Consider the following 23471-nt stretch of genomic DNA (forward strand, 5'->3'; position numbering starts at 1 on the left):
TAGACAGTTTGAACTCACTAGCTGCTCTGCAGAAGAAAAACCTGTTGAGGTTTACAGTCCTAGAAACCTGAGAGAGGATTTCCTCCATGATTTAGAATTCAATTGAAGGCAGTGGATTTTATTGAGATACATGAACCATGGCCATAATAATAAACCACACATATTAAAAATAAAAATCTTTTATGTTTTGAAATATGTAAAATCATTACTAGAGTCAAGAGAATGAACTTCTTTATAACATCCAGGAGAAAAATCCTTAACAAAAATTTATTAGCTTTTGATCTAAAAATTTTTAGTTTAGATAATACTGAGGAGTATTTGTGGAGAAGAATTGGTAGCAATCAGAAGCAAAGTAGAAAAGACAGACCTATTAGCCACTATCAACAAAATGTGACAACAATAAAAAAGAGCACTAAAGTCTTAGTTAAGTATAATTAAATTTGTATGAAACTTACCGATGCAAAATTTGTGATTAATTTTGACATTTTTCTGTAATTTTTTTGTTCAGTGGAGATTGTTGTTGTTGTTATGTGCCGTCGAGTCGCTTGCGACTCATAGCGACCCTATGTACAACAGACCTAAACTCTGCTCTGTCCTGTGCCAATCGCACTGTCTCTGACACTCCCATCCCAATTACCCCAGTCACTGAATCAATCCACCTCATAGAGTGTCTTCCTCTCCTGCGCTGTCCCTCCACCCTCCCAAGCTTGATGTCCTTCTCCAAGGACCGGTCCCTCCTTACAACATGTCCAAAGTATGTTAGACGGCGCCTCAGAATTGTTGCCTCCAAGGAGCCACCTGGTTTAACCCTTTCCAGGATCAATCTGTTTGTTTACCTAGCAGTCCTCTCAATACTCTGCTCCAGGCACCACAGCTCAAAGGCATCAATTTTCCTTCTATCCTCCCTAGTCTTTGTCCAACTCTCTGATGCATAACAAGTAATTGCAAAGACCATGGCCTGTATCAGATGTACCTTAGACTCCAGAGAGACACCATTGTTCTTCAGTACTTTGGAGAGGTCCCTAACAGCAGACTTTCCCATCGCAATATGCCTTTTAATTTCCTGGCTACTGGTGCCAAGAGTGTTGACTATGGAGCCAAGCAAACGAAAGCTGTGAACAATCTCAATCTCTACACTATCCATCCTGATGTTGCCAATTGGCCCAGTGGTGAGAATCTTTGTCTTCTTGACATTGAACCTCAATCTATATTGGAGGCTGCAGTCCTTGACCCTCTGCAGCAAGCACTTCAGGTCCTCCTCAGTTTCAGCAAGCAGGGTTGTGTCATCTGCATAACGCAGATTGTTGATAGATCTTCCACCAATCTTGACCCCACATTTCTCCTCATAGAGTCCAGCCTCCCGGGTGATCTGTTCTGCATACAGATTGAAAAGGTATGGAGATAGGACGCATCCCTGGCGTACACCCTTCCCAGTTTTGAACCATGCAGTGTTCCTTTACTCTGTTCTCACGATTGCCTCCTGGTCCAAGTATAGGTTTCACATTAGAATGATCAAGTGTTCTGGGATTCCCATTCTTCTCAGAGTCAGCCACAGTTTGTTATGATCCACACAGTCAAACGCCTTTGCATAGTCAATGAAACACAGATATACATTGTTCTGGTATTCCCTGCTTTCAGCTAAGATCCATCTAACATCAGCTACACAATTTAATAATTTTTAAACATTGAAAGGGGATACTTGTATCTTAAATGCAATGCTGCAAGGTTAGAAATAAGTAAAATCCTTTATGTTTCTTATTTTAATAATTCTCAACTGGAGAAAAAAAAGGAAAATTTGTTGAGAATCATAACTACTTTCTTTTTCAAGAAATTATTAATAGTACATGAATTAATACTTAATTGTTGTTGTTGATTGCCATCAAATCGAGCATGACTCATAGTGACCCTATGAACAAAAGGCTTGAAGGCTTTCTAGAACTGTCATCATTCATCAAAGTTCATAGTTTCCAGAGGCATCTCGTTTAGAGTCAACAAGATCTTGGGGAGGGCTTTTGTATATTTAAAAATCGGTTGTTAACTAGATTTTGGAGGAACATTCTTCTAAGTGGTGCAGCACTCTTCTGTCAATACTTAATGGAGTATTAACTCATGAGGAGAAAAGAAAGTTAAATATAGTTGAAGATACGACTACTTTATCTTCTTAAAGAAATTATTATTACTAATAATAAATTCATTAACAATAAAGTAATATTTCCGAGCATGATTTGTGTTTCTTTTTCTCACAGATTTGTAGGATCACTGGGTACCATAATTATAAAATGTAAAGATTTTCGAGTCATTCAGCTGGATATTCCTGGAATGGAAGAATGTTTGAATATAGCCAGTTCAATTGAGGTAAGTGTTTTTCACACTGAATCAGATGAATCTTGTATCTGATACTTTGTTGCTTTTGTGCTTCTTTATTAGATATTTGACCTTATTCTATGACTTACTGTGTAATAGTGGGTTTGTTGCTCAAAATTTGGCTTCCCTAGAGGCTTGTCTTTGGCTTTGTCATTGCTTGCTTTCTGCTTTCCCAGGTCTAATCTGATCTGCTCTGAGTGCCCTGCGAATATGTGGTGGCTCACCTACATCATCAACAGATGCATGAGCCATTTCTTTGTAAAGATGCTATTAGTCTATCCACAAGGGGATTGGCTTGTCTCACTGTTTAGTTCTGCAGATTCATTGGCAGGTGTGGGGATTCTCACTACTAGGTAAAATGAGGAAGCAGAGAATGGACAGGCATGTCTTTTGGGATCAGAGTTTCCTGGACCAGGAATGGTCTCTTGCTTTTGACCGAGAAGCAGTGTGGACTCGGATTATATCTTGCTGTTAACCTGAAGTATAGACTATTAGGATTATACTTGGGAAGCTCTCTGAACTGAGGCATTATGTCTTGTGCTTAACCTGAATTATAGTTTACATAGAATTATAGCCCAAATTATAACTTCCCTGATAAACCTCAAACCATTAATAAGATTTTGTCCAATCTGTGTGGCTACTGCAATGAATTTCTAGCCCAGTAACTGGGTGCAGGAGCATGGGAGGACTTGTCTGACCTTTGGGAATTAGTTTTGTGTGTTGAATGCTGTTAATGAGGACAGTTCCCTCTTGTAGAGTTAGTAGAGTGTGAGTTAGCCTTCTGCATGTTGTCCATTCTCTGATTTTTGCATAATGAAGTTCAAGTTGCTCTTAATGAGTTTGCAAAAAACAAGACTCTAGGAGTTGACGGCATACCAGGTGACATATTTCAACAAACAGATACTGTCCTGGATGTGCTCAGTAAGTTGTGCCAAGAAATCTGGAGGACAGCCACCTGACCAACTAATAGAAGAAATCGATAATTGTTCTCATTTCAAAGAAAGGTGGCCCAACAGAGTGCTGAAATTATCAAACAATATCATTAATATCACATGCAAGTAAGATTCTGCTGAAAATTATCCAAAAACAACTGGAACAACATGTCAACAGAGAACTGCCAGATGTGTAGGCTGGATTTAGAAGAGGTCGTGGTACTAGGGATACTATAATTAATGCTAGATGGATCTTGGCAGAAAGCAAAGAATACCAGAAGAATGTCTATCTGTGCTTCATTGATTATGCAAAGGCTTTTGACTGTGTGGATCACAACAAACTGTGGCTGACTCTGAGAAGAATGAGAATCCCAGAACATTTGATTGTGTTTATGCGAAACCTGTGCATGGACCAAGAAGCAGTTGTCAGAACAGAGCAAGGAGACACTGCATGGTTCAAAATCAAGAAGAGGGTCTGCCAGGGATGTTTTCTTTCTCCATATCTTTTCAATCTATGTGCAGAACAGATCATCCGAAACACTGGTCTGTAGGAGGAGGAATGTGGCATCAGGATTGGAGGCAGATTCATCAACAACCTGCATTATGCAGATGACATAACCCTTCTTGCTGAAAGTAAGGAGGACCTGAAATGCTTGCTGCAGAAGGTCAAGGACTGCAGCCTTCAATATGGATTGAAGCTCAACTTCAAGAAAAGAAAGATTCTCACCACTGGACCAATTGGCAGCATCATAATGGATGATGAAGAGTTTGAGAGTTAACAGTTTCAGTTTGCTTGGCTCCGCAGTCAATACTCTTGGTACGTGCTACCAGGAAATCAAGAGATGAATTGCATTGGGCAAGACAGCTGTGAGGGACCTCTTCAGAGTACTGAAGAACAGTGATGTCAGGCTGGAGACAAAGGTGCATCTGATCCAGGCTATAGTCTTCACAATTATGTGCTATGTATCAGAGAGTTCGACAGTGACTAGGGATGATAGAAAAGAGAATTGATATCTTTGAGCTGTGGTGCTGGAGAAGAGTGTTGAATATACCATGGACTGCTAGGAGAACAAAAACATTCTGAAGAGGGTCAAGCCTGGCTGCTCCTTGGAGTCAAGGATTCTGAAGCCCCATCTGACATACTTTGGGCATGTTGCAAGAAAGGACCAGTCCTTGGAGAGGGACATTATGTTTGGGAGAGTGGAGGGACAGCATAAGAGAGGAAGACCCTCAATGAAATGGATCGATATTGTGATTGGGGTGGTGAGAGTGAGTGTGTCAGAGATGGTCAGGTTGGCATAGGATAAAGAAGGATTTAGGGCTCTTGTACATAGAGTTGCTATGCGTCGCAAGCGCCTTGACGGCACATGACAACAACTACTAAATGGAGGCAGAAAATGTTTTAAAAAAATCTATAACAGGATTTTGTTTGGTAGATAGACAACTGTTATACTGAGCAAATGCCATTCAGTATTTTATTTCTGCCTTTGCTAATTTTTAAGGGAAGGGGGAAGAGAGAAAATGAGCTGAACTGTCTTACATATCTGTCATTTGGCAGTAACATATAATATCGATTTGGCTTAGTTTTCTAATATGAGCAAGAAACTCATGGTAGCTCTAGATAGGCAAATTTAAAAACCAGCAAAAACACACATCTTGCTGCTTGCATATGTATTCAACTGAACATGTATTCACCCCCCTGAGTTCTATGTTAGATTTTCATTGACCCATATGCCAGGGATATGGCCTGTCTCCATACCTTTGCAACCTGTATGCAGAACAGATTATCCAGGAGGCTAGGCGCTATGAGGAGAAATGTGGGGTCAAGATTGGTGGAAGATCTATCAACAATCTGCGTTATGCAGATGACACAACCCTGCTTACTGAAACTGAGGAGGACCTGAAGCGCTTGCTGCAGAGGGTCAAAGACTGCAGCCTTCAATATGGCTAGACGTTCAATATCAAGAAGACAAAGATTCTCACCACTGGACCAATTGGCATCATCAGGATGGATGATGAAGAGATTGAGATTGTTCACAGTTTTCGTTTGCTTGGCTCCATAGTCAACACTCTTGGCACCAGTAGCCAGGAAATTAAAAGGCGTACTGCGATGGGAAAGTCTGCTGTTAGGGACCTCTCCAAAGTACTGAAGAACAATGGTGTCTCTCTGGAGTCTAAGGTGCATCTGATACAGGCCATGGTCTTTGCAATTACTTGTTATACATCAGAGAGTTCGACAATGACTAGGGAGGATAGAAGGAAAATTGATGCCTTTGAGCTGTGGTGCTGGGGAAGAGTATTGAGGGAACCATGGACTGCTAAGAAAACAAACAGATTCATCCTGGAGAGGGTTAAACCAGGCTGCTCCTTGGAGGCAAGGATTCTGAGGCTTCATCTGACATACTTCGGTCACGTTTTAAGGAGGGACCAGTCCTTGGAGAGGGACATCATGCTTGGTAGGTTGGAGGTATAGCGCAGGAGGGGAAGGCCCTCTATAAGGTGGATTGATTCAGTGACTGCGGCAATCGGGATGGGAGTATCAGAGACAGTACGATTGGCACAGGTCAGAGCAGAGTTTAGGTCTGTTGTACATAGGGTCACTGTGAGTCACCAGCGACTCGATGGCACATAACAGCAACATCTGCATTTATCTTTTTCTCTTTTTCTCATTAGTCAGTTGTTTGTGAGATGTCTAGGCCAGCTGTTAGAGATATTGTCTATGGTGAGACAAAGTGGTGAAGAAAGAGAGGAAAGCATCATATCCCACTTAGTGTTTACATTTATTTACTTTCATTAGCATTTTACAGTCAAAACTCATTGCTGTTGAGGCAATTTATAATTGACCCTCCTGTGGTTTCCCAGAGTGTGTCATACCCTTGGGAAATTGCCTGTCTTTCTCCCTTGGAGCTACTGGTGGATTTGAACCTCCAGAAAGACACCACCTTTGTATTAGCTATGCAAGTCACTATGGACAATGTTACCAGAACTCCCCTTTTCAGCAAAAAGAGAAATAAAAATACATCTGGCTGCAGAAGACACCAGTCCACCTAAGTGAGAGCTGAGGCTCCAACTGAAATGTCCTAACATATAACTTCAGCCCAGCTTTAGTTGATGTCATGAGTAGGTTGGACTATGGGTGGACAGTGTTCTTCTACTGGATAATTATATAGAGAAGACTATAGTGATTTATTTCAGAATCCTAATTATAGGTGTTTAGATTTCAAGTGCAATCATTAAACATCACTGATTATGTTTACTTATCTTTTTTGTAAGATGTATTTTGCTCCAAGTTGTCAGAAATATGTGAAAACTCATCTTGGTCCCAGGATTTCATTTCTTTCAATTGAGAGGTAGTTAAACAAATACTTAAGTGATCTGGGATACTTTTATATAAGCAAAGATGCTTCCAAGTAGTTCTCTCTTACTACATTTTTGTTATGAAGAAATATTCTTTTGACAACTGTGTCAAGATTCTTTTCCTTAGAGCGGGAGCTCTGGTGGTTATGGTCTATAGAGAATTGTGCTGCTAATCTAAAGATAGTACCTCTCAGGTGGTTTGAATCCACTATTGGCTTTCAGGGAAAAGTATCTCCTCTGTCATTTACAACATCAGTATCCCACTAGAGGGCCAGCTAGGAGTCTGTTCTGATTTGAAGGTGACAAAGATGAAATGAAACTTCCTTATGCTGAGTTTCTTTCACATCCTGACTCAACTAGAGAGGAAGGTTGCTGCTCAGTTTTTAATAGCTTTTAGCAATTAACATAAGGAGCTCTGGTGGTGTAGTTCATACTGTGTTGTGCTGTTAATTAAAAGGCTGGACATCTCCAGTGGGTCAAATCTGAAAGAGAAAGATGAGCAATCTTTTCTTGTTAAGATTCACAGCCTCAGAAACCTAAATTGAGGGTTCATAGGGTCATTATGAGGCTAAATTGCCTTGATAACAAGGAAGTTTGAGCTGTTAACATATACAGAGAGTAGGGACTTGGAAGGGATGGAAATTGATTTGTGGTTGAGCACACTGGATTCCCAGAACAGTTTAATTCAACAAGAGCTGAGTTAGGTTCAAGCATATAGTTTGATCAAGACTTTATGAACTCCTGTACAGCCAGAAGTCCTTAAGGGCCGAAAAGAAGACATAATATTATGGTCCATCATCATAGTTTTCACCTCAGAAAAGTAAATGTCCTGATTTCATAGCGGTTACTTCAAATGTTGGTCATTTGTTTTGGGGGCGTGCTGTGTAGTCTGAAGCAACACATAATTGACCCTCTACAGATACTTTGAGGTAGTAAATTGCACGGGAGGAGAGCCTTTTACTACAGAGCAATTGGTGGATTCAAACCTTGGTGCCTTTGGGATTCTAGCCCAATTTCCTGCCACTAGGCCACCAGAGCTCCTGCCTACAAATAAGGAGGGTCATTATGAGTTATAGTCGACTTGATGGCACCTAACAACAATAGTGACTGTGGCAGTGGGGGCGATGTGTAAGAGACTGTGAGATTGGCTCAAGATAGGCAGGGTTCAGAGCTATTATTGATAGGGTCACCATGAGTTGTAGTCGACTTGATGACACATAACAACAACTACAAAATCTCCACCTATGCTTCTTTTACCTATATATATATATATTTAAATGATTCTAGAAGTTAGTTTTTCATATAGTGTGTTAGAGTTCTTCTCTGTGATCAAGAGTCCATACAACCAAATATATTCTGCTGACACAAGTAGAATCCCTTTAAAAGAATAATTGGTAAGTGTTCTATTTTTTTAAATCATATTAAGAAAATGGATAAAACTTTTTATGCATAATAAACTGCCTTTTGAAGTTGCAGTGCTTTCATTTCAACATGATGAGGCTTAAAGGAGAAACTTTTTTCTACTAACATAAAATAAAATCATGAAAAATTATAAAGTTCTCATTGCATGCCAAAATGTTTACCGCCTTGCATTAAAGTAATGACTTGAATAATACACTTAAAATATATTGACTAATGGCAGCTCTAGCCTTCTTGTTTCTGTTTGATGTAATTGGCAGCTGATCTCAGTATAGAAATAGATAATGTATTATGCAGCAATACTTTTCCATATTTTCGGTTTTGTGAACTTTAAGGGAAGGCTTCATGATTTATAGATAGTGTGAAAGGAACGGATCCAATGGAAGAGTGGCTTAGTCTGACTTCTGCCCACTTCATAAAGAGGAACTGTCCCAATCGATAATGTACATAGCAGCAAATAGAGAGCTTCTTGGTCAGACATGCCACCCCACATGCTCTTGCATCTCTTTCTACCAATCATATGGGTCCAAAGTTCATTGACTCGCAGACTTTACTCACAATTGTAGTACCAAGAGTGAAGCTTATTAGGGAAGTAAGTTGGAGAGCGGCGGAGGCAAAGAATATCACCCAGTGTAGGTCGAGGTTTTAGTTCGGCAGTTCCAAGGCACAATTCCTCAGTTAGTCTAGGCTTTGGTTCCAGTTCAGTAATGATTTTTTTCCTTCCATCATCTGGCAAGAACAGCAAAACCTTTAATTGTGGCCAGCACAAATCCAAGAAGCCTTGGTTACACCTTGCCATAATCTCTTAGCAGCAATGTCACAGTCTCTCCAACAGTCTCTCTACCACCATTATCACAAGGGTCTCGCTCTAGTCTAGTGCTTACCAGGGTGTTGCTCCAGTCTCCTTCAAGTCTTGCTGCTCAGTGTGGGAAGCACTTTCTCACTTATCTTAGTCCCAACAGCTGTTGATAATTTGCAAGATGATGTGTCTGTAGTTAAGGTAGCTGGAAAAGAGAGGGGACTAATATAAGGGCTAGAAAAGCCAACTTTGAAACTAACACCACAGATAAATAACTTGAGATAGTACTTTATGGTTAAATTGCTGTACTGCTTGTCCAGTCTACTATTGAGAAATTGTGGACTCAGACCTTTTGTAAATCTGATCCTACTCAAAACTACAGGAGAAAATGATATTTCTATTTTTTTCAATGTTATACATAATTTTTTATTATACTTTGTGAAACGAGCGAGGACACTGTGGGGACAGCTGAGTGCAGCCTCTTTTAACTCCACAAAATGGACCTCTCCCCATTATCAACATCTACAGTATAAAAGTGATCCTTGTAAGGTCAGACATGGCCACCTCCACTCTGCTGACCCTTCAGTGGATTTTCAGAGGCAGTTAATCACGTAGGAGTAGATTGCCCATCTTTCTCCTGTGGAGCAGCTTGTGGATTAGAACTCCAAACCTTTGAGATTGCAGCACAGCTTCCTCTCACTAGGCCGCAGGAGCTTTGCCTATAGCTCTTCTGCTAATTTGTTGTTGTTATAGGCTGGTGAGTATAACTCAGAGATCTTATGAACTGGCAACCTAAACCCTGTCCTAGCCTATGCCATTCTTATTATCTCTGACTCACTAGAGCCCATTGCTGAAGTCATTGTGTCAGTCCATCTCCTTGTGGATTTTCTCCTTTGCTGACCCACCATCTTCCCAAGCATAATGTCCCTTTCCAAGGAATAGCCTCTCCTAGCAATGTGTCCAAAGTATGAAAGACAAAGCTTCACCATTTTTGCCTCCAGCAAGCACTCTAGCTGTACCTTTTCCTGCATGTATCTGTTTGTTCTTTTGGCAGTCCAAAAGGACTCAATTCTTCTATCATCTTTTTTTCATTCTCCAGCTTTCTGATGTGTTGCAAGTGATTTAGAAGACGATGGCCTGAATTAGGCACACATTAGTCTTCAAACTGACATGATTGCCCTCCTGCATTTTGGAGAGGTCTCTGACATGGACTTGCTCAGTGCAGCACATCTTTTGATTTCCTTACTGCTGGTACCAAGGGTGTTGATTGTTGATCCAAGGAAAATGAAATAATTGACAGTTTCAATCCTTTCTCCATCTATCATAATGTTGACTCTTGGTCCTGTGTGGAGGTCCTTTGTTTTCTTGATGTTGAGATGTAATCCTAGGGAGCTCTCATGGCCTAGTGGCAAGAAGCTGCACTGCAGTCCCAGAGATGTAATCCTTACTAAAGGCTGTAGTCCTTGATTTTTCTACATCAAGCATTTCATGTCCTCCTTACTTTCAGCAAGTAAAGTTGAGTCATCTGCATTATGCAGTTTATTGATGAGTCTTCCTCCAATCTTGATGCCACACTCTTCTTCACAGAGTCAGGCTTTTCAAATTATTTTTTCAACATACAGATTGAACAGCTATGGAGAAAGGATACAGCCTTCTCACACACACACACACACACACACACACACACACACACACACACTTCCTGATTTTAAACCATGCAGTGTTCCTTTGCTCCATTTGGACAACAGCTTCTTGGTCTAGATTCCATATCTAGATTCTGAATCTAGGTCTAGATTCCATATCAACACAATTAAGTGTCTTGGGATTCCCATTCTTCTCATTGTTAGCCATAATTTGTTATGATCCACTCATGTATATAGGCTTGGGTATTATTATTATTTGCTCCTATTAATACAGCACTTGTCTGTTAGTCTGCTGTATTGGTGTAGCTTATAGGATGCGCAAATGCTGGAATCTGTCCCTCCAGTGTCTCAGGTACCAGAAGAGTCACACGTGGTGGTGAGGTTGCGCAGAGCTCCTAGATTAAGACGGACTAGGACGAGGAATTGGCCATCCACTTCTGGAACAGTAGGCCTTCAAAGACCCTAGAGGAACATAATTAGCTATAATATTAGACATAGAACCTAGATAGGAAGTCACTCAAAAATAGGTAGAAGTGTCTGTAAAGAGCCATTATTAATTAGAATATGGAATATATGAATTATGAATAATGGAAGTTGTAGAAAAAGAGAAAGAAATAGAATGCATGAAGATACTCTAAGCATCAGTGAACTGAAATGGACAAGCATGGATCACTTTGAATCAGATAATCACATGATCTACTATTTAGGAATAAAAAATGAGGAAGAATGATGTTGCTTTCATAGTTAAAAATGCAATTTCAAGATCCATCCTGAAGTACAATGCTGTGAGTGATAGGGGACTATCCATACCCGTACTCAGAAGACCAGTTAATAAGACTATTATTCTCCTAATTACGGGGTCCAAAATATGGTGCAAATGACCACACAGACTAATGAACGAATCTCCTTTTACTCACAGTTGTGGGTTTATTAAGGAAGCAGATTGGGGTGGGGAAGAGGCAATGGATATACACATTAAAAGTCCAGGTTTAGTAAAAAGCAGGTTAAGAGCAAGACATAACTCCTTAAGTTCAGACAGCTTCTTAGTAAGCATTAAGATATCTCTGTTGTAGCAGCCTCTGGCTCCAGTTCTATCTGGCTCTGTCAATCTATACCTTTCCAAGGTGTTGCTGTAATCTTGTTTGCTCTCTCTTATGTTGGTCTTAAAACTGTTGATGATGTTGAAGACATTGGTGTCTGCTTTTGAGGCAGCTGGAGACCACACCCTCGGGGGGCGGGGCTTTTAAGGTTGGTGGGTAGAGGCGCAAAGATTTCTTTTATTACATGTTCTCACCAGGCCTGTGGCAATAGAAAACCCATTCTTAAAAATCCTAAAACCACATCCACACAGAAATCCAACATCTCTTTCAACTTTCATTAAAATCAGTTTAAAATTAAAAAATAAATTCCTTTGCTTAGTCAATAAACACAGATAAAGATCTTTCTGTTAGTCAGCCAGGATCCATTTGACATCAGCAGTTACATCTCCAATGCAATGGACTCTTCTGAATCTAGCTTGAATTCCTGAAAGATTACTGTTGTACTATTTTATTTTCAGCAAAATTTTACTTGCATGTGATATTAGTGATATTGCTCATTCTGTTGGATCACCTTTTTTCGGAACGGAAACAAATACGGATCTTTTCCAGTGTGTTGGCCAGGTAACTGTCTTCTAAATTTCTTGGCATAGACAAGTGAACGTGTCCAAGGCTGCATTTGTTTATTGAAACATGTAATTTAGTATTCCATCAATTCTTGGGGCTTTATTTTTTCACCCTCGTAATGTCTTCAGTGCAGCTTTTAATTTATGCCTTTGTCCTCACTGGTTCTAGTTCATATGCTCCTTTCTGAAATGGTTTAGTGACAGCCAGTTGTTTTTTTTGTACAGTGACTGTGTATTTCTCCCATCTTCTTTTGGTGATTCCTGCATCACTTACCATTTTGCCCCTAGAATCTTCAGTATTGCAACTCAAGGCTTGAATTTGGTCTTCAGTTCTTTCAACTTGAGAAATACAGAGTGTTCTTTTCTTTTGACTCTTTGCACATTTCATTATAATACTTTGTTTTGTCTTCTCAAGGAGCCTTTTGAAATCTTCTGTTCATCTCTTTTACTTCAGTAGTTTGCCCCTTTGTTTTACTTCTCTGCCTTGTTAGTGTAGTTTTCAGAATATACTTCCTGAAAGTCGAGAGAACTTGAAACATTTGCTATAAAAGATCAAAGACAACAACCTTCATTATGGATTATGTTTCAACATTCATGAAAACAAAAATCCTTACCACTGGACCAATAAGTGACATCATGATAGATGGAGAAAAGATTTAAGTTGTCAATGATTTCATTTTACCTGCATCCACATTCAACACCCATGACAAGTGATCAAAAAACGTGTTGCATTGGGAAAATCTGTCAAGGACCTCTCCAAAGTGCTAGTAAGCATCAATATCAGTTTAAAAACAAGATGCTTCTGATCCAAGCCATGGTCTTTTTAATTACTTCCTATGTTTCTGAAAGTTGGACAATGAATAAGAATGACAGAAGAATCAATGGCTTTGAGTTATGGTGCTGGAGAAGAATACTGAATACTTAGCAGATTACCAAAAGAACAAACAAATTTGTTTTACAGGAAATGCAGCCAGGATATATCTTAGAGGCAAAGATGGTGAAACTTCATCTCACATACTTTGGACATGTTGTCAGGAGGGGCTGGTCTTTGGGAAAGGACATCATGCTTGGAAAGTTCAAGGGTCAGAGAAAGAGAGGGAGACTCCAACACAATGGATTGATATAATGACTATAACAATGAACTTGAACCTATCGGATTGTGAGGATGGTAGATTGCAGGATTGGGCAGGATTCAGATCTCTTGTTCATAGGGTTGCTACGAGTCACTGACAGTTTAATGACACCTAACGTTAACCACTACCACAAACAACTGTGAACTTGTAGACAAGTAGTTTTATTCTGAAAGTTTTAGTACACTTGGGTATTCCTCTCTACTTCCTACAGGCTTAGCACTGTCCTCTACCTCTTAATTAGGAAGCTCTGGTGGCCTAGTGAGTAAGGAGTTGTGCTGCCAACTCAGAGGCAGCCAGTTCAAATCCACCACCTGCTCCAAGGGAGAAAGTTGGTCAATCTCCTGAGCAGTTTATAGCCTCTGAAAACCTGCTGGAGGGTCAGCTGTGAGTCAGTTTTAATTTGACAGCAATGAATTGTTATAGGTGGTTGTTGATGACCTCTAAATTAATGCCCTTTAAGTTATGTTTAAAATTTTTTCATACCCTTTTCCCTAGACATATTAATGTTTTCCCTGACTCCTCTGTCAGAAGGATAGGGTAATGGAAGATGTTCTAGTTTTGTTTCTCCCACCTAATTAGGATTTGGGTGGATTTTTGTTTGCTTGTTTTTGCATTGTCTCTAAGAATTTAAATGCAGAAGCCACCAGTGGAATGCTTGGAGCTCTGGGGTTTCTTTGGAGTGAATGTACAGTTTCCTGGGAAGGAAAAACTTTTCAATGGAAAAACATAAGACTCCTGGTCAGTCTCTGCTCCCTGCAGCCTTGTTCCTTCAGCCCCCTTGCCTGACCGAGTTTGCTCACTCATGGTGGGATGGGATGGTGATCATAATGAAGATTTAGCATGATGCTGCCCATCGGCCCAGTGCTCAGAATCTTTGTCTTCTTGACGTTGAGCTTCAATCCATATTGAAGGCTGAAGACCTTGACCTTCTGCAGCAGGCGCTTCAGATCCTCCTCAGTTTCAGCCAGTAAGGTGGAACCATCTGCATAACTCAAGGACTGATGAGTTCCTCCAACCCTGATGCCATGTTCCTCCTCATAGAGCCCAGCCTCCTAAATGATCTGTTCCGCATACAGATTTAAAAGGTGTGGAGACAGGACACATCCCTGACACACTCCTTTTCTGATTTTGAACCATTCAGTGTTTCCTTGCTCTGTTCTGACAACCTCCTTGAGATAGATTGATAGTGACACATCGGTAGGGTGGCTAAGAGTCTTTGCTGACTGGTGGGTGCTTAACAACAGTAACAATATTTCCTAGTCAGAAGCCTGTGTGTGTCGCATGGATACAATGTATCCATGGTCTTCATGTCAAGTTGTTGTAACTCATAGCTGACCTAGGAGAACTTCTCCACAGAGTTTGAAAGTGACCATCTTCCCAGTCATGGCCTTGTCAAGATCTTCATCACAAAGTTGCCCAATGAATAAGGAAGACTGGAGAGGAATGAATGCATTTGAGTTGTGATCTGAGTGAAGAATTCTGAAGAAGAAACATGTCTGTCTTGGAGGAAGCGCCCCCAGGGTGCTCCTGAGAGACAAAGATGGTGAAGCCTCATCGCACAGATTTTGTGCAGTTGTTCAGAAAGGGGCATTCTTTGTGAAGCAGGCATCATACTGGGGAGAGGTGGAGGGTCAGAGAAAGAGAGAAAGACCTTCAATAAGATAGCTTGACACAGTGATAGCAGCTCCATGTCCTTCCCTGTATATCAGAGATGGTGAGGATGGTATAGGCTACAGGCCAAGGTTCGCATCTGCTGTTCATAGGGTCACTACGTGGTACAGCAACTTCTTGATAGGTGCCATGATTTAACATGGTCGTGAACCCTACGAGGTGCCACTTTTCAGATGGAGGCTGCCTCGTTTGGTGCCCTGCAAAATGACCAATTGTTTTAAACCCCTAACCTTTGGGTTAGCCGCTGAGGAAACACTATATTGACAGCAGCCAGTGGAATAGCTCCAAGGTAGGAAATGAAAAGCTGTTATTTCCAGAGAAGTCAAGACAGAACTGAGATGATTTGGGGGGGGGGGAAATTACGCAATGAAACATTGAGCCTCCCAGCAACAGTTACATGTCTCATTGAGTGACAGTAATTGTGTGGACGGCGTTGTTGTGTATCTGAAGAAAAGGTCATCCATCAGCAAACATGTCCAAAGGTGTTTAGTCTACCTGATGGATTTGTAGGGTGAGGAATGGAAATATTTAGTATCAGAGAATTTAGGAGCACTTTGGGGGAAATGTGTGATTTCCAAGTCACATGTTTCATTTGTGACTTAGGGGGGTGTTTGTGTGAGTGAAAGAGAGAGAGAGAGGCAGAGAGGCTGTGGTTGTGATGATGCTTTACATTCACTCCGAGGTACCTTTGAACAAAGGCTGGGTGAAGTGTTTTGAAAACCTGCCCTTTATTCACAATGAAAATAAAGTCACTCGCATGGAAATCCAGCACTGTTTCTGAAAGAAGCAATGGCAAGCTTTGTAAAGTCAGTCCCATCTCATACCCTAAGAGAAGTGACTCTTGCAAGTTCAGTTGCTTACATTTGTTAGAAAGTATTCCCAAGAAATTGGTATCTTAGATGTATCCCAAAAGCTAGACACAAAGCCATCCTCTTTGGGGCTTCTTAAACACATGCCTATTCTGGTGATGAAACATTGCTGTCAACTATTTTAAGGACATTTTGACCATACTTGAGATGGGTTCTTTTTTTTGTTGTGGTTTTCCCCCCCCCCCGACCTTATGAAAGATGTTTCTTCTTCTTTTTTCTGTTTTTGTGTGTTGTATCTGAAGCCTAAAATACTTTTTCTTAGTCAAACATTTCACATGATAGTAGATGTGAGAATGTTTTCTACAGGTGGGAACTTGGTTTGCCTAGTGTTCAAAAAACCTTATTAGCTTTTGGAATAAAAATATGAATGTCACATTTATGAGGATTTTGCTTATTTGCATTCTCATTTTCATGTGAAAAAAAAACACAAAGCATTTTCTGGTTAAAAAAATAAGTAAACCATAAAAAATTAAAAAAAAAATTAAATGCAACTGATGCATTTTGGGACCATGGAGTTATTGCCCTGGTTTGAGAAAGGATCAGTTTATACTGATCCATTCAGATCAGTCTATACCAATATGATGATAATCAGATGACTTATCACTGTATAAAAGACCAAAGTGTTGTCATTAAGTAGAATCCAACTCGTAACAACCATAAGACAGAGTAGAACAGTCTAACAGTGTTCCCAAGGCTATAAATCTATGGTGGCCTAGTGGGTAAGTGGGTAAGAAATTACCCTGCCAATCCAAAGACAGACAGTTTGAATCCACCAGCTGCTCCTCAAGATAAATATGAACAATCTCTTTCTATACATCTTTCACTCCTAAAAAGTTGCCACATATTTCTTCTGTGGTGTAGCTGGCAAATTTGAACTGATAACCTTTTGGTTGTCAGCTAAGTGTTTTGACCACCTGTGCTCCTAATACTCTGTGTGTGTGTGTGTGTATGTGTAAACATTTATGGAATTTCTACATATGTGGAGCAAATAATAATTAAATTTTTTAGACTTTATTTTGTACTCATTATTGTTCTAAGACTAGTATGTCTCTTAAATACTCAACAATCTTATGAGATTAACGTAAAAAATGCTTGTGAGGTGGTGGTGGTTGTTAGGTGCATCAAGTTGACTTATAGTGAACTATAAACCAGAATGTTGCCCTATCCTGTACCATGTTTGAGCCCATTGTTAGAGTCACTGGGTTGGTTAATCATGTTGAGGATTTTTCTCTTTCTGTGAATCTTTGTTTTTCTCATGATGTCTTTTTCCAAGGACTGTCCCCTGCTGACAACATACTTGAAGTAAGACAGATTTTTTTTGTTCTTTACCAGTTCACATTATATTCAATACTCTTCACCAGCACCATAATTTAAAGGCATCATTCTCCAGTCTTCCTTATTCAATGTGTAACTTTCAGAAACATATTTTTGTTGTTAGGTGTTAGATACTAGAAGCAAAGAAATGAGCTTCAGATTACTCATCTCACTAACTTCCTTTGAGTTGATTTGGACTTAGTGACCCTCTATTGGATTTCTGAGACTATAAATCCTAAGAAGAGGAGACTTCCCAACTTACCCCCCCACACACACACAGAGCCCCACTGGTGGATTCAAAACCACCAGGTACACACAGCTTTTGAGTTGGCAGTCTATGGAATATGCTACTAGAGGGCACTAGCTTCAAATAAGGCTCTAATTATATCTGCTAATAAAATATTGGAAAATATACTGGATGTCTGTCACTATTACATCATATTTATTTAATAATAATTTGTCATTTGAGTATTTTGTTCAAATGTTTGTTTGTTACTATTAGCTTTACATATTTTCTTTTTACCCTTTAGGCCTTGTCAACCCTGGACTCCATCACTCTGATGTACCCTTTCTTTTACCGGCCCATGTTTGAAGTTGTAGAAGATGGCTGGCATTCTTTCCTTCCTGAGCAAGAGTTTGAATTCTACTCTTCAGCTGTGAGTGAGCTTTTGAGAATTATGGATAATAAGAAGTACCAACATGCTATTTGAGTTTTTATAATAATCACCTCCTTTTGAAGCCTAGTGAGGCAGAGTTAATTTACCTCAAGTACACACACACACACACACACACACACACACACACACGTGCTACAGCTTTTTTGTTAACTTAGCAGATGGGGTCACCATGGGTTGGGACTGCTCAGTAGCAACTGATTTGATTTGTTTATGATTCTTTTTTAGTCATTTCTTCTCAATGCTACAGTGATTTTATTCCAGTGAATTTACTGGTTTTCAACCATCACTTTTTTTAAAAAAAGGATGATATTGATGTTGCATTAAAGCAAAGAGTTGTTGTTGATTGCTGTTGAGTTGAGTGCGACTTACAGTGTCTCTGAACAAAAGACTATCATCATTTCTCCAAGTTATAGAGTTTCCAGAGGCATGTGGTTTAGGAAATGTGGATGGATGCCACTCCTACTTTCAAACCTGTTTTACTACTGGGAGCTCCACCTAACACGTTCAACATTGGGAAACCATTCTGGTGTTTAATACTCCAGTGATACAAGGTTCAGCATCACAGCAACCCAGGTTACTTCATACTGCACATTGACAAAGAGTGATGTGCAAAGTGAAGAGTGTTCCTCCAGACATAACAGCACTAGTGTCACTTAGCAGTGGTTAAGTGCCGTCAAGTCGAATACAATTGAGAGTAAGTTTCGCACAAAAGACCTAAATTCTGTTCTATGAATAACATAATTTCTGTACATAACTCTGTTCTATAACTACCATTATTTCTGTACACTTACAGAGTTTAGAGAGTTTGTAGAGTTTCCAGAGGGGTTTAGTAAATGGATGGCACTCTTGCTTCCCAGCATAAATCAATCTGGAAGCTCATCCAAACACTGTACATAATGGGCAACCATTACAGTATTTGACAAGACTATGGAACAGTGTGCAGCATCACAGCAACACTAAGATGGTCTTAAAAAAAAAAAGAAAAGAGAAGTGTTCCTGATATGTTATGAATTAATTGTTTCATGTTTTAAAAATATCTCTATAGAAATTATATATGGTAAATAGGTTCTGACCCTGTATAAAGCGCATTTGACCTACTATGTACCCAAGACACTGCTGGAGAACTATCTGCCACATTTGTTTGATGCAGTGATTTGTTATTAAAATTTCTTTGTATTCTTCACTGTCTTAATTCTTCCATTGTACTTTTTTAATTAGGTTCTGAGGGAATCAAGAAGTAGTGACTATACTATGTGATTCAAACAGTAAAGATGTTTAAAGCAGCAAAGTGAGAAAAGAAAGGGAATTTTACATTCTTGTATGTGGGACACATTTTGGAGGGCAGTATAAACTTAAAGGAAGCAAATGACAGAATGACTTTGTCTTGAGGTCAGCCACAGATGTGCAGACTGGTAGTACAGAAGGGATTCAATTCCAGTAGAGAATATATTGTCTTTGTAGTGAGCTCAGCAAGGATCCTGGTGCAGCCAGAAACACGGGAGAGTGTTTTTAGCACTTTTTCTTTCTTTTCAGATTAGTGGTAACTTTTCTTTTTTTCTAATTTTTATTTTATACTTGCTTACTTACAAAGTTCAAATACATGTTTTTCTCACTGAATCTTTCCCATTTCCTTCACCTGCACCACCTACCCACCCACCCAGTCGAATTGTGCAATCCTGTGATTAACCTCTCCCTGTTACTCATTCTCACCCCTCTGCTTCCACACTTCCCCCCCTTGGATCCTTATACTAGTTCTACAATAATGGTTTTATACAATATTTTTCCTTATAGGGCTGAGTTAGTTCACTCAACATAACTCTTTCCAGTCCCTCCCAAGTTAGGTGGTTGTTGTTGTGTGTGATTCATAGTGATCCTACGTACAACAGCTCTAAACTTTGCTCTATCCTGTGCCAGTTGCACTGTCTCCGATACACCCATCCCAATTACCCCAGCCACTGAATCCATCCACCTCATAGAGGACCTTCCTTTCCTGCACTGTCCCTCCAACCTCCCAAGCATGATGTCCCTCTCTGAGGACTGGTCCGTCCTTACAACATATCCAAAGTATGTCAGGCGAAGCCTCAGAATCCTTGCCTCCAAGCAGCAGTCTGGTTTAACCCTCTCCAGGATGAACCTGTTTGTTTTCCTAGCAGTCCATGGTGCATTCAATACTCCTCCAGCACCACAGCTCAAAGTCATCAATTCTCCTTCTATCCTCCCTAGTCATTGTCCAACTCTCTGATGCATATCAAACACACCTTACTCTCCAGAGAGACCCCATTGCTCTTCAGTACTTTGGAGAGGTCCCTAACAGCATACTTTCCCATGGCAATATGTCTTCTAATTTCCTGGCTGCTGGTGCCAAGAGTGTTGACTGTGGAGCCAAGCAGACTAAAGCTGTGAACAATCTCAATTTCTTCACCATCTATCCTGATGCTGCCAATTGGTTCAGTGGTAAGAATCTTTGTCTTCTTGATATTGAGCCTCAATCCATATTGGAGGCTGCATTCCTTGACCCTCTGCAGCAAGTACTTCAGGTCCTCCTCAGTAGTAATTAAAAAAAACCCACATCATTACTCCAGCGTGCCACATAGTATTCCAAAAATATGGAGCACTTCATGAATTGTGTGTCAACCTTGAGCAGGGGCCATGCTAATCTTCCCTGTATCATTTTAATTTTAGTATATGTGCTGCCAAAGTGAGCACTGTTTTTAACACTTCTTAACACTCTTAATAACAACTATTGTTGTTAGGTATCATTGAGTCAAATATGACTTATAGTGACCCACTGAACAACAGATCTGAACCTATCCTATCCTGTGCCATTCTTATAATTTCTGACACAGTTAAGCCCATTGTTGCAGTAACTGTATCAGTGTTGAAGGTCTTCCTTTCATTGTCCAGCTCTCAGATGCATAACAAGGGATTGAGAAAACGAGAGTTGGAATCAGGCACACTTTCGTCTTCAAACCGACATCATTGTTCCTCAGTAATTTGAAGAAGTCCCTGACTGCAGTGTGTCTCCTAACCTCCTGATTCGTGGTACCAGTTCCGGGTGCTAGTTTACTTGCTTGTGGATCCAAGTAAGATGAAATTGTTGACAGTTTCAGTCTTTTCCCCATCTATCAAGATGTTGCATATTGGCCCAGTAGTGAGAATTTTTGTTTTCTTGATGTTAAGATGTAATCCATGTTGAAGGCTTTTTAGTCTTTGATCTTCTGCAGCAAAGAGTTCAAGTCCTCCTTACTTTCTGCAAGTAAAGTTGTATCTACTGCATTACATTGGTTGTTGGTAAGTCTCTCCCTTCAGTCCTGATACACATGAGAAGTCCAACTTCTCAAATTATTTACTCAGCATACAGATTAAATACATATGGAGAAAGAACACAACCCTTCATTTTAAACCATGCTGTATTCCCTTACTCTGGTAGCTCTAATAGCAGTCTCTTTGTTTAGGTACAGGTTTTTCATGTGCACAATTAAGTGTTCTCACAGGCCAGGATGCTAGAATTTTGAATTCAGGATGCTAGCTCTAAGAGATGGTTCTCTGTCTGCCCTGGGGAGTGGGGAATCTTTGTCTCAGACTCTTTGACATTCTTATAAGCATTCTTTAGAGATTGCCACATGGTGTTTGTCTGTCTTTAATTATGCTTCCTTGCTTCTGCGCCTAGCCTGTTCCTTTCATATATCAAAAGTGATTTGATAAAAGCACATCAAATAAACTATAATTGTATTTAATATAGCTATAACAGAAATGCCACAAATGGGTGACTTTAACAAACAGAAATGTATTTTCTTACAGTTTAGGAGGCTAGAAATCGGAATTCGAGGTGCTGGTTCTAGGGGAAGGCTTTCTTTCTCTGTCAAAACAGAAGATGGAAACCCCCCCCAAAAAAAAACACAAAACAGAAGATGGTTCTCATTTTTAAACTTTTGCTTCCTGTTTTCTTCGAGATTTCCAAGTGTCATAGCTTCTATCATTTCATACTCTGTTCACTTATTTAATCTCTTTTATATCTCGTTTAACACTAATGACTACACATCAGGCATATGGCATCAAGGATATCATTCTTGAAGAAAACAACAGATTATTAATAAGATGGGAAAGAATGAAAATGATTATCCGAAGAGACTGAAAGATGCTTTTCAATTTACAGTAGTTAAAATGAATGGAAGAAATGAAGTTAAAGAGCTAAACAAATGATTTCATAAGTCAGCTTAAGAAGACAGAAGCAATGTATGGTAATGAAATATGCAAGACTTAGAGTTAGAAAGCCAAAAGGGAAGAACACTGTTAGCGTTTCTCAATATGAAATAAGTGCAGAAAAGAAACTCATGTCTCAGATTGTAATAGTGATGCATTCTATAATAAAAATATTAAATTATTCATGTAGCATCACAAGGTGGAAAGTATATGAAGTTAATATCCTCAAAATAATTAGATGATAATTAGCCATTTCAAAAGTAGCATATGATCTATAGCCAGTGATATTAAGGAAGAAGTCCAGGTGTCTTTGAAAGCATTAGAGAAAAACAAGGCACCAGGGATTCATGGAATACAATAACATTGAGATGTTTCAGCAAATTGCTGCCAAGAAGTTTTGGAGACAGGTACTTGTCCATCCAGCTGGAAGAGATCCATATTTGTACCACTTCAAAGATGATCCAACTCAGTGTGGAAATTATTGAAGAAAATCCTTACTATCACAGTAATATTTTGCTGAAGAAAAGGAAAAAAAATGGTTTAGCAGTACCCTTTACAAGAACTACCAGAAATTCAAGCGGGATTCAGAAGAGTACATGAAATTAGAAATAGTTTTGCTGATATCAGATGGATCTGGGCTGAAAGTAAAGGATACCAAAAAGACATTTACTTATGTCATATTAACTATGCAAAGGCATTCTCTGTGGATCATAATGAATGATGCATAATACTGCAAAGCATGGAAATTCAGAAACAGTTATTTGTACTCATGTGGAACCTGGACTCAGACCACAAGGCAATTGTTTGAACAGACCAAGGGAATACTGTATGATTTAAAATCAGAAAAAGTGTGTCAGAGAGTTGTATCCTTTTTCACAGTACTTATTCAATCTGTTAAGCAAGCAGTTGGAGAAGTTGAACTATATGAAGAAGAGTACAGCATCAGGATTGAAGGAAGACTCTTCAACAACTTATAAAATACAGATGATATAATCTTGCTTGCTGAAAACAAGTTGTTGTTGTTGTTAAGTGTCATCGAGTCACAGGCGACTCATAGTGACCCTATGAAGGAGAGTCCTCAACGCTTGGGTGCCTTATTTCCTCTCTCCAGGTTCTTAGGGTTTCCAGAGGCAAGCTATTACAGAAGTGGATGCCACTCCTCTTTCCAATGAAAGCAAGTAAGACTTAAATTATTTGGTGATGAAGATAAAAACATAATGCTTTCAGTATGGATTACACCTCAACATGAAAAAAAAAACCAAACAAAAAAACACAACAAATTCTCTCAGCTGGACCATAAGCAACATCATCATAAATGGAGAAAAGATTGAAATTGTTAAGGATTTTGTTTCACTAGGATTTACAATCACCTATGGAATCAACAGTCAAATTAAATAATGTATTTGTAAATAATGTCTTACAATGGG

At 39.6% G+C, this 23471-nt stretch overlaps 1 protein-coding gene across 1 annotated transcript in view; it reads left to right on the plus strand.

Annotated features, from left to right (window-relative positions):
- The window catches only part of MTMR9 (myotubularin related protein 9), an 80293-nt gene that overhangs the window by 25140 nt on the left and 31682 nt on the right, over window positions 1–23471 (plus strand). The window contains exons 2-3 of the mRNA XM_006884884.1: window positions 2247–2355; window positions 17695–17820. Coding sequence (XP_006884946.1) covers window positions 2247–2355; window positions 17695–17820 — 235 coding nt within the window. The remainder of the gene's footprint in view (window positions 1–2246; window positions 2356–17694; window positions 17821–23471) is intronic.

The sequence above is a fragment of the Elephantulus edwardii genome, unplaced genomic scaffold (genome assembly GCF_000299155.1).
Source record: "Elephantulus edwardii isolate Elephantulus edwardi_28Jun2011 unplaced genomic scaffold, EleEdw1.0 scaffold00038, whole genome shotgun sequence".
NCBI lineage: Eukaryota > Metazoa > Chordata > Mammalia > Macroscelidea > Macroscelididae > Elephantulus > Elephantulus edwardii.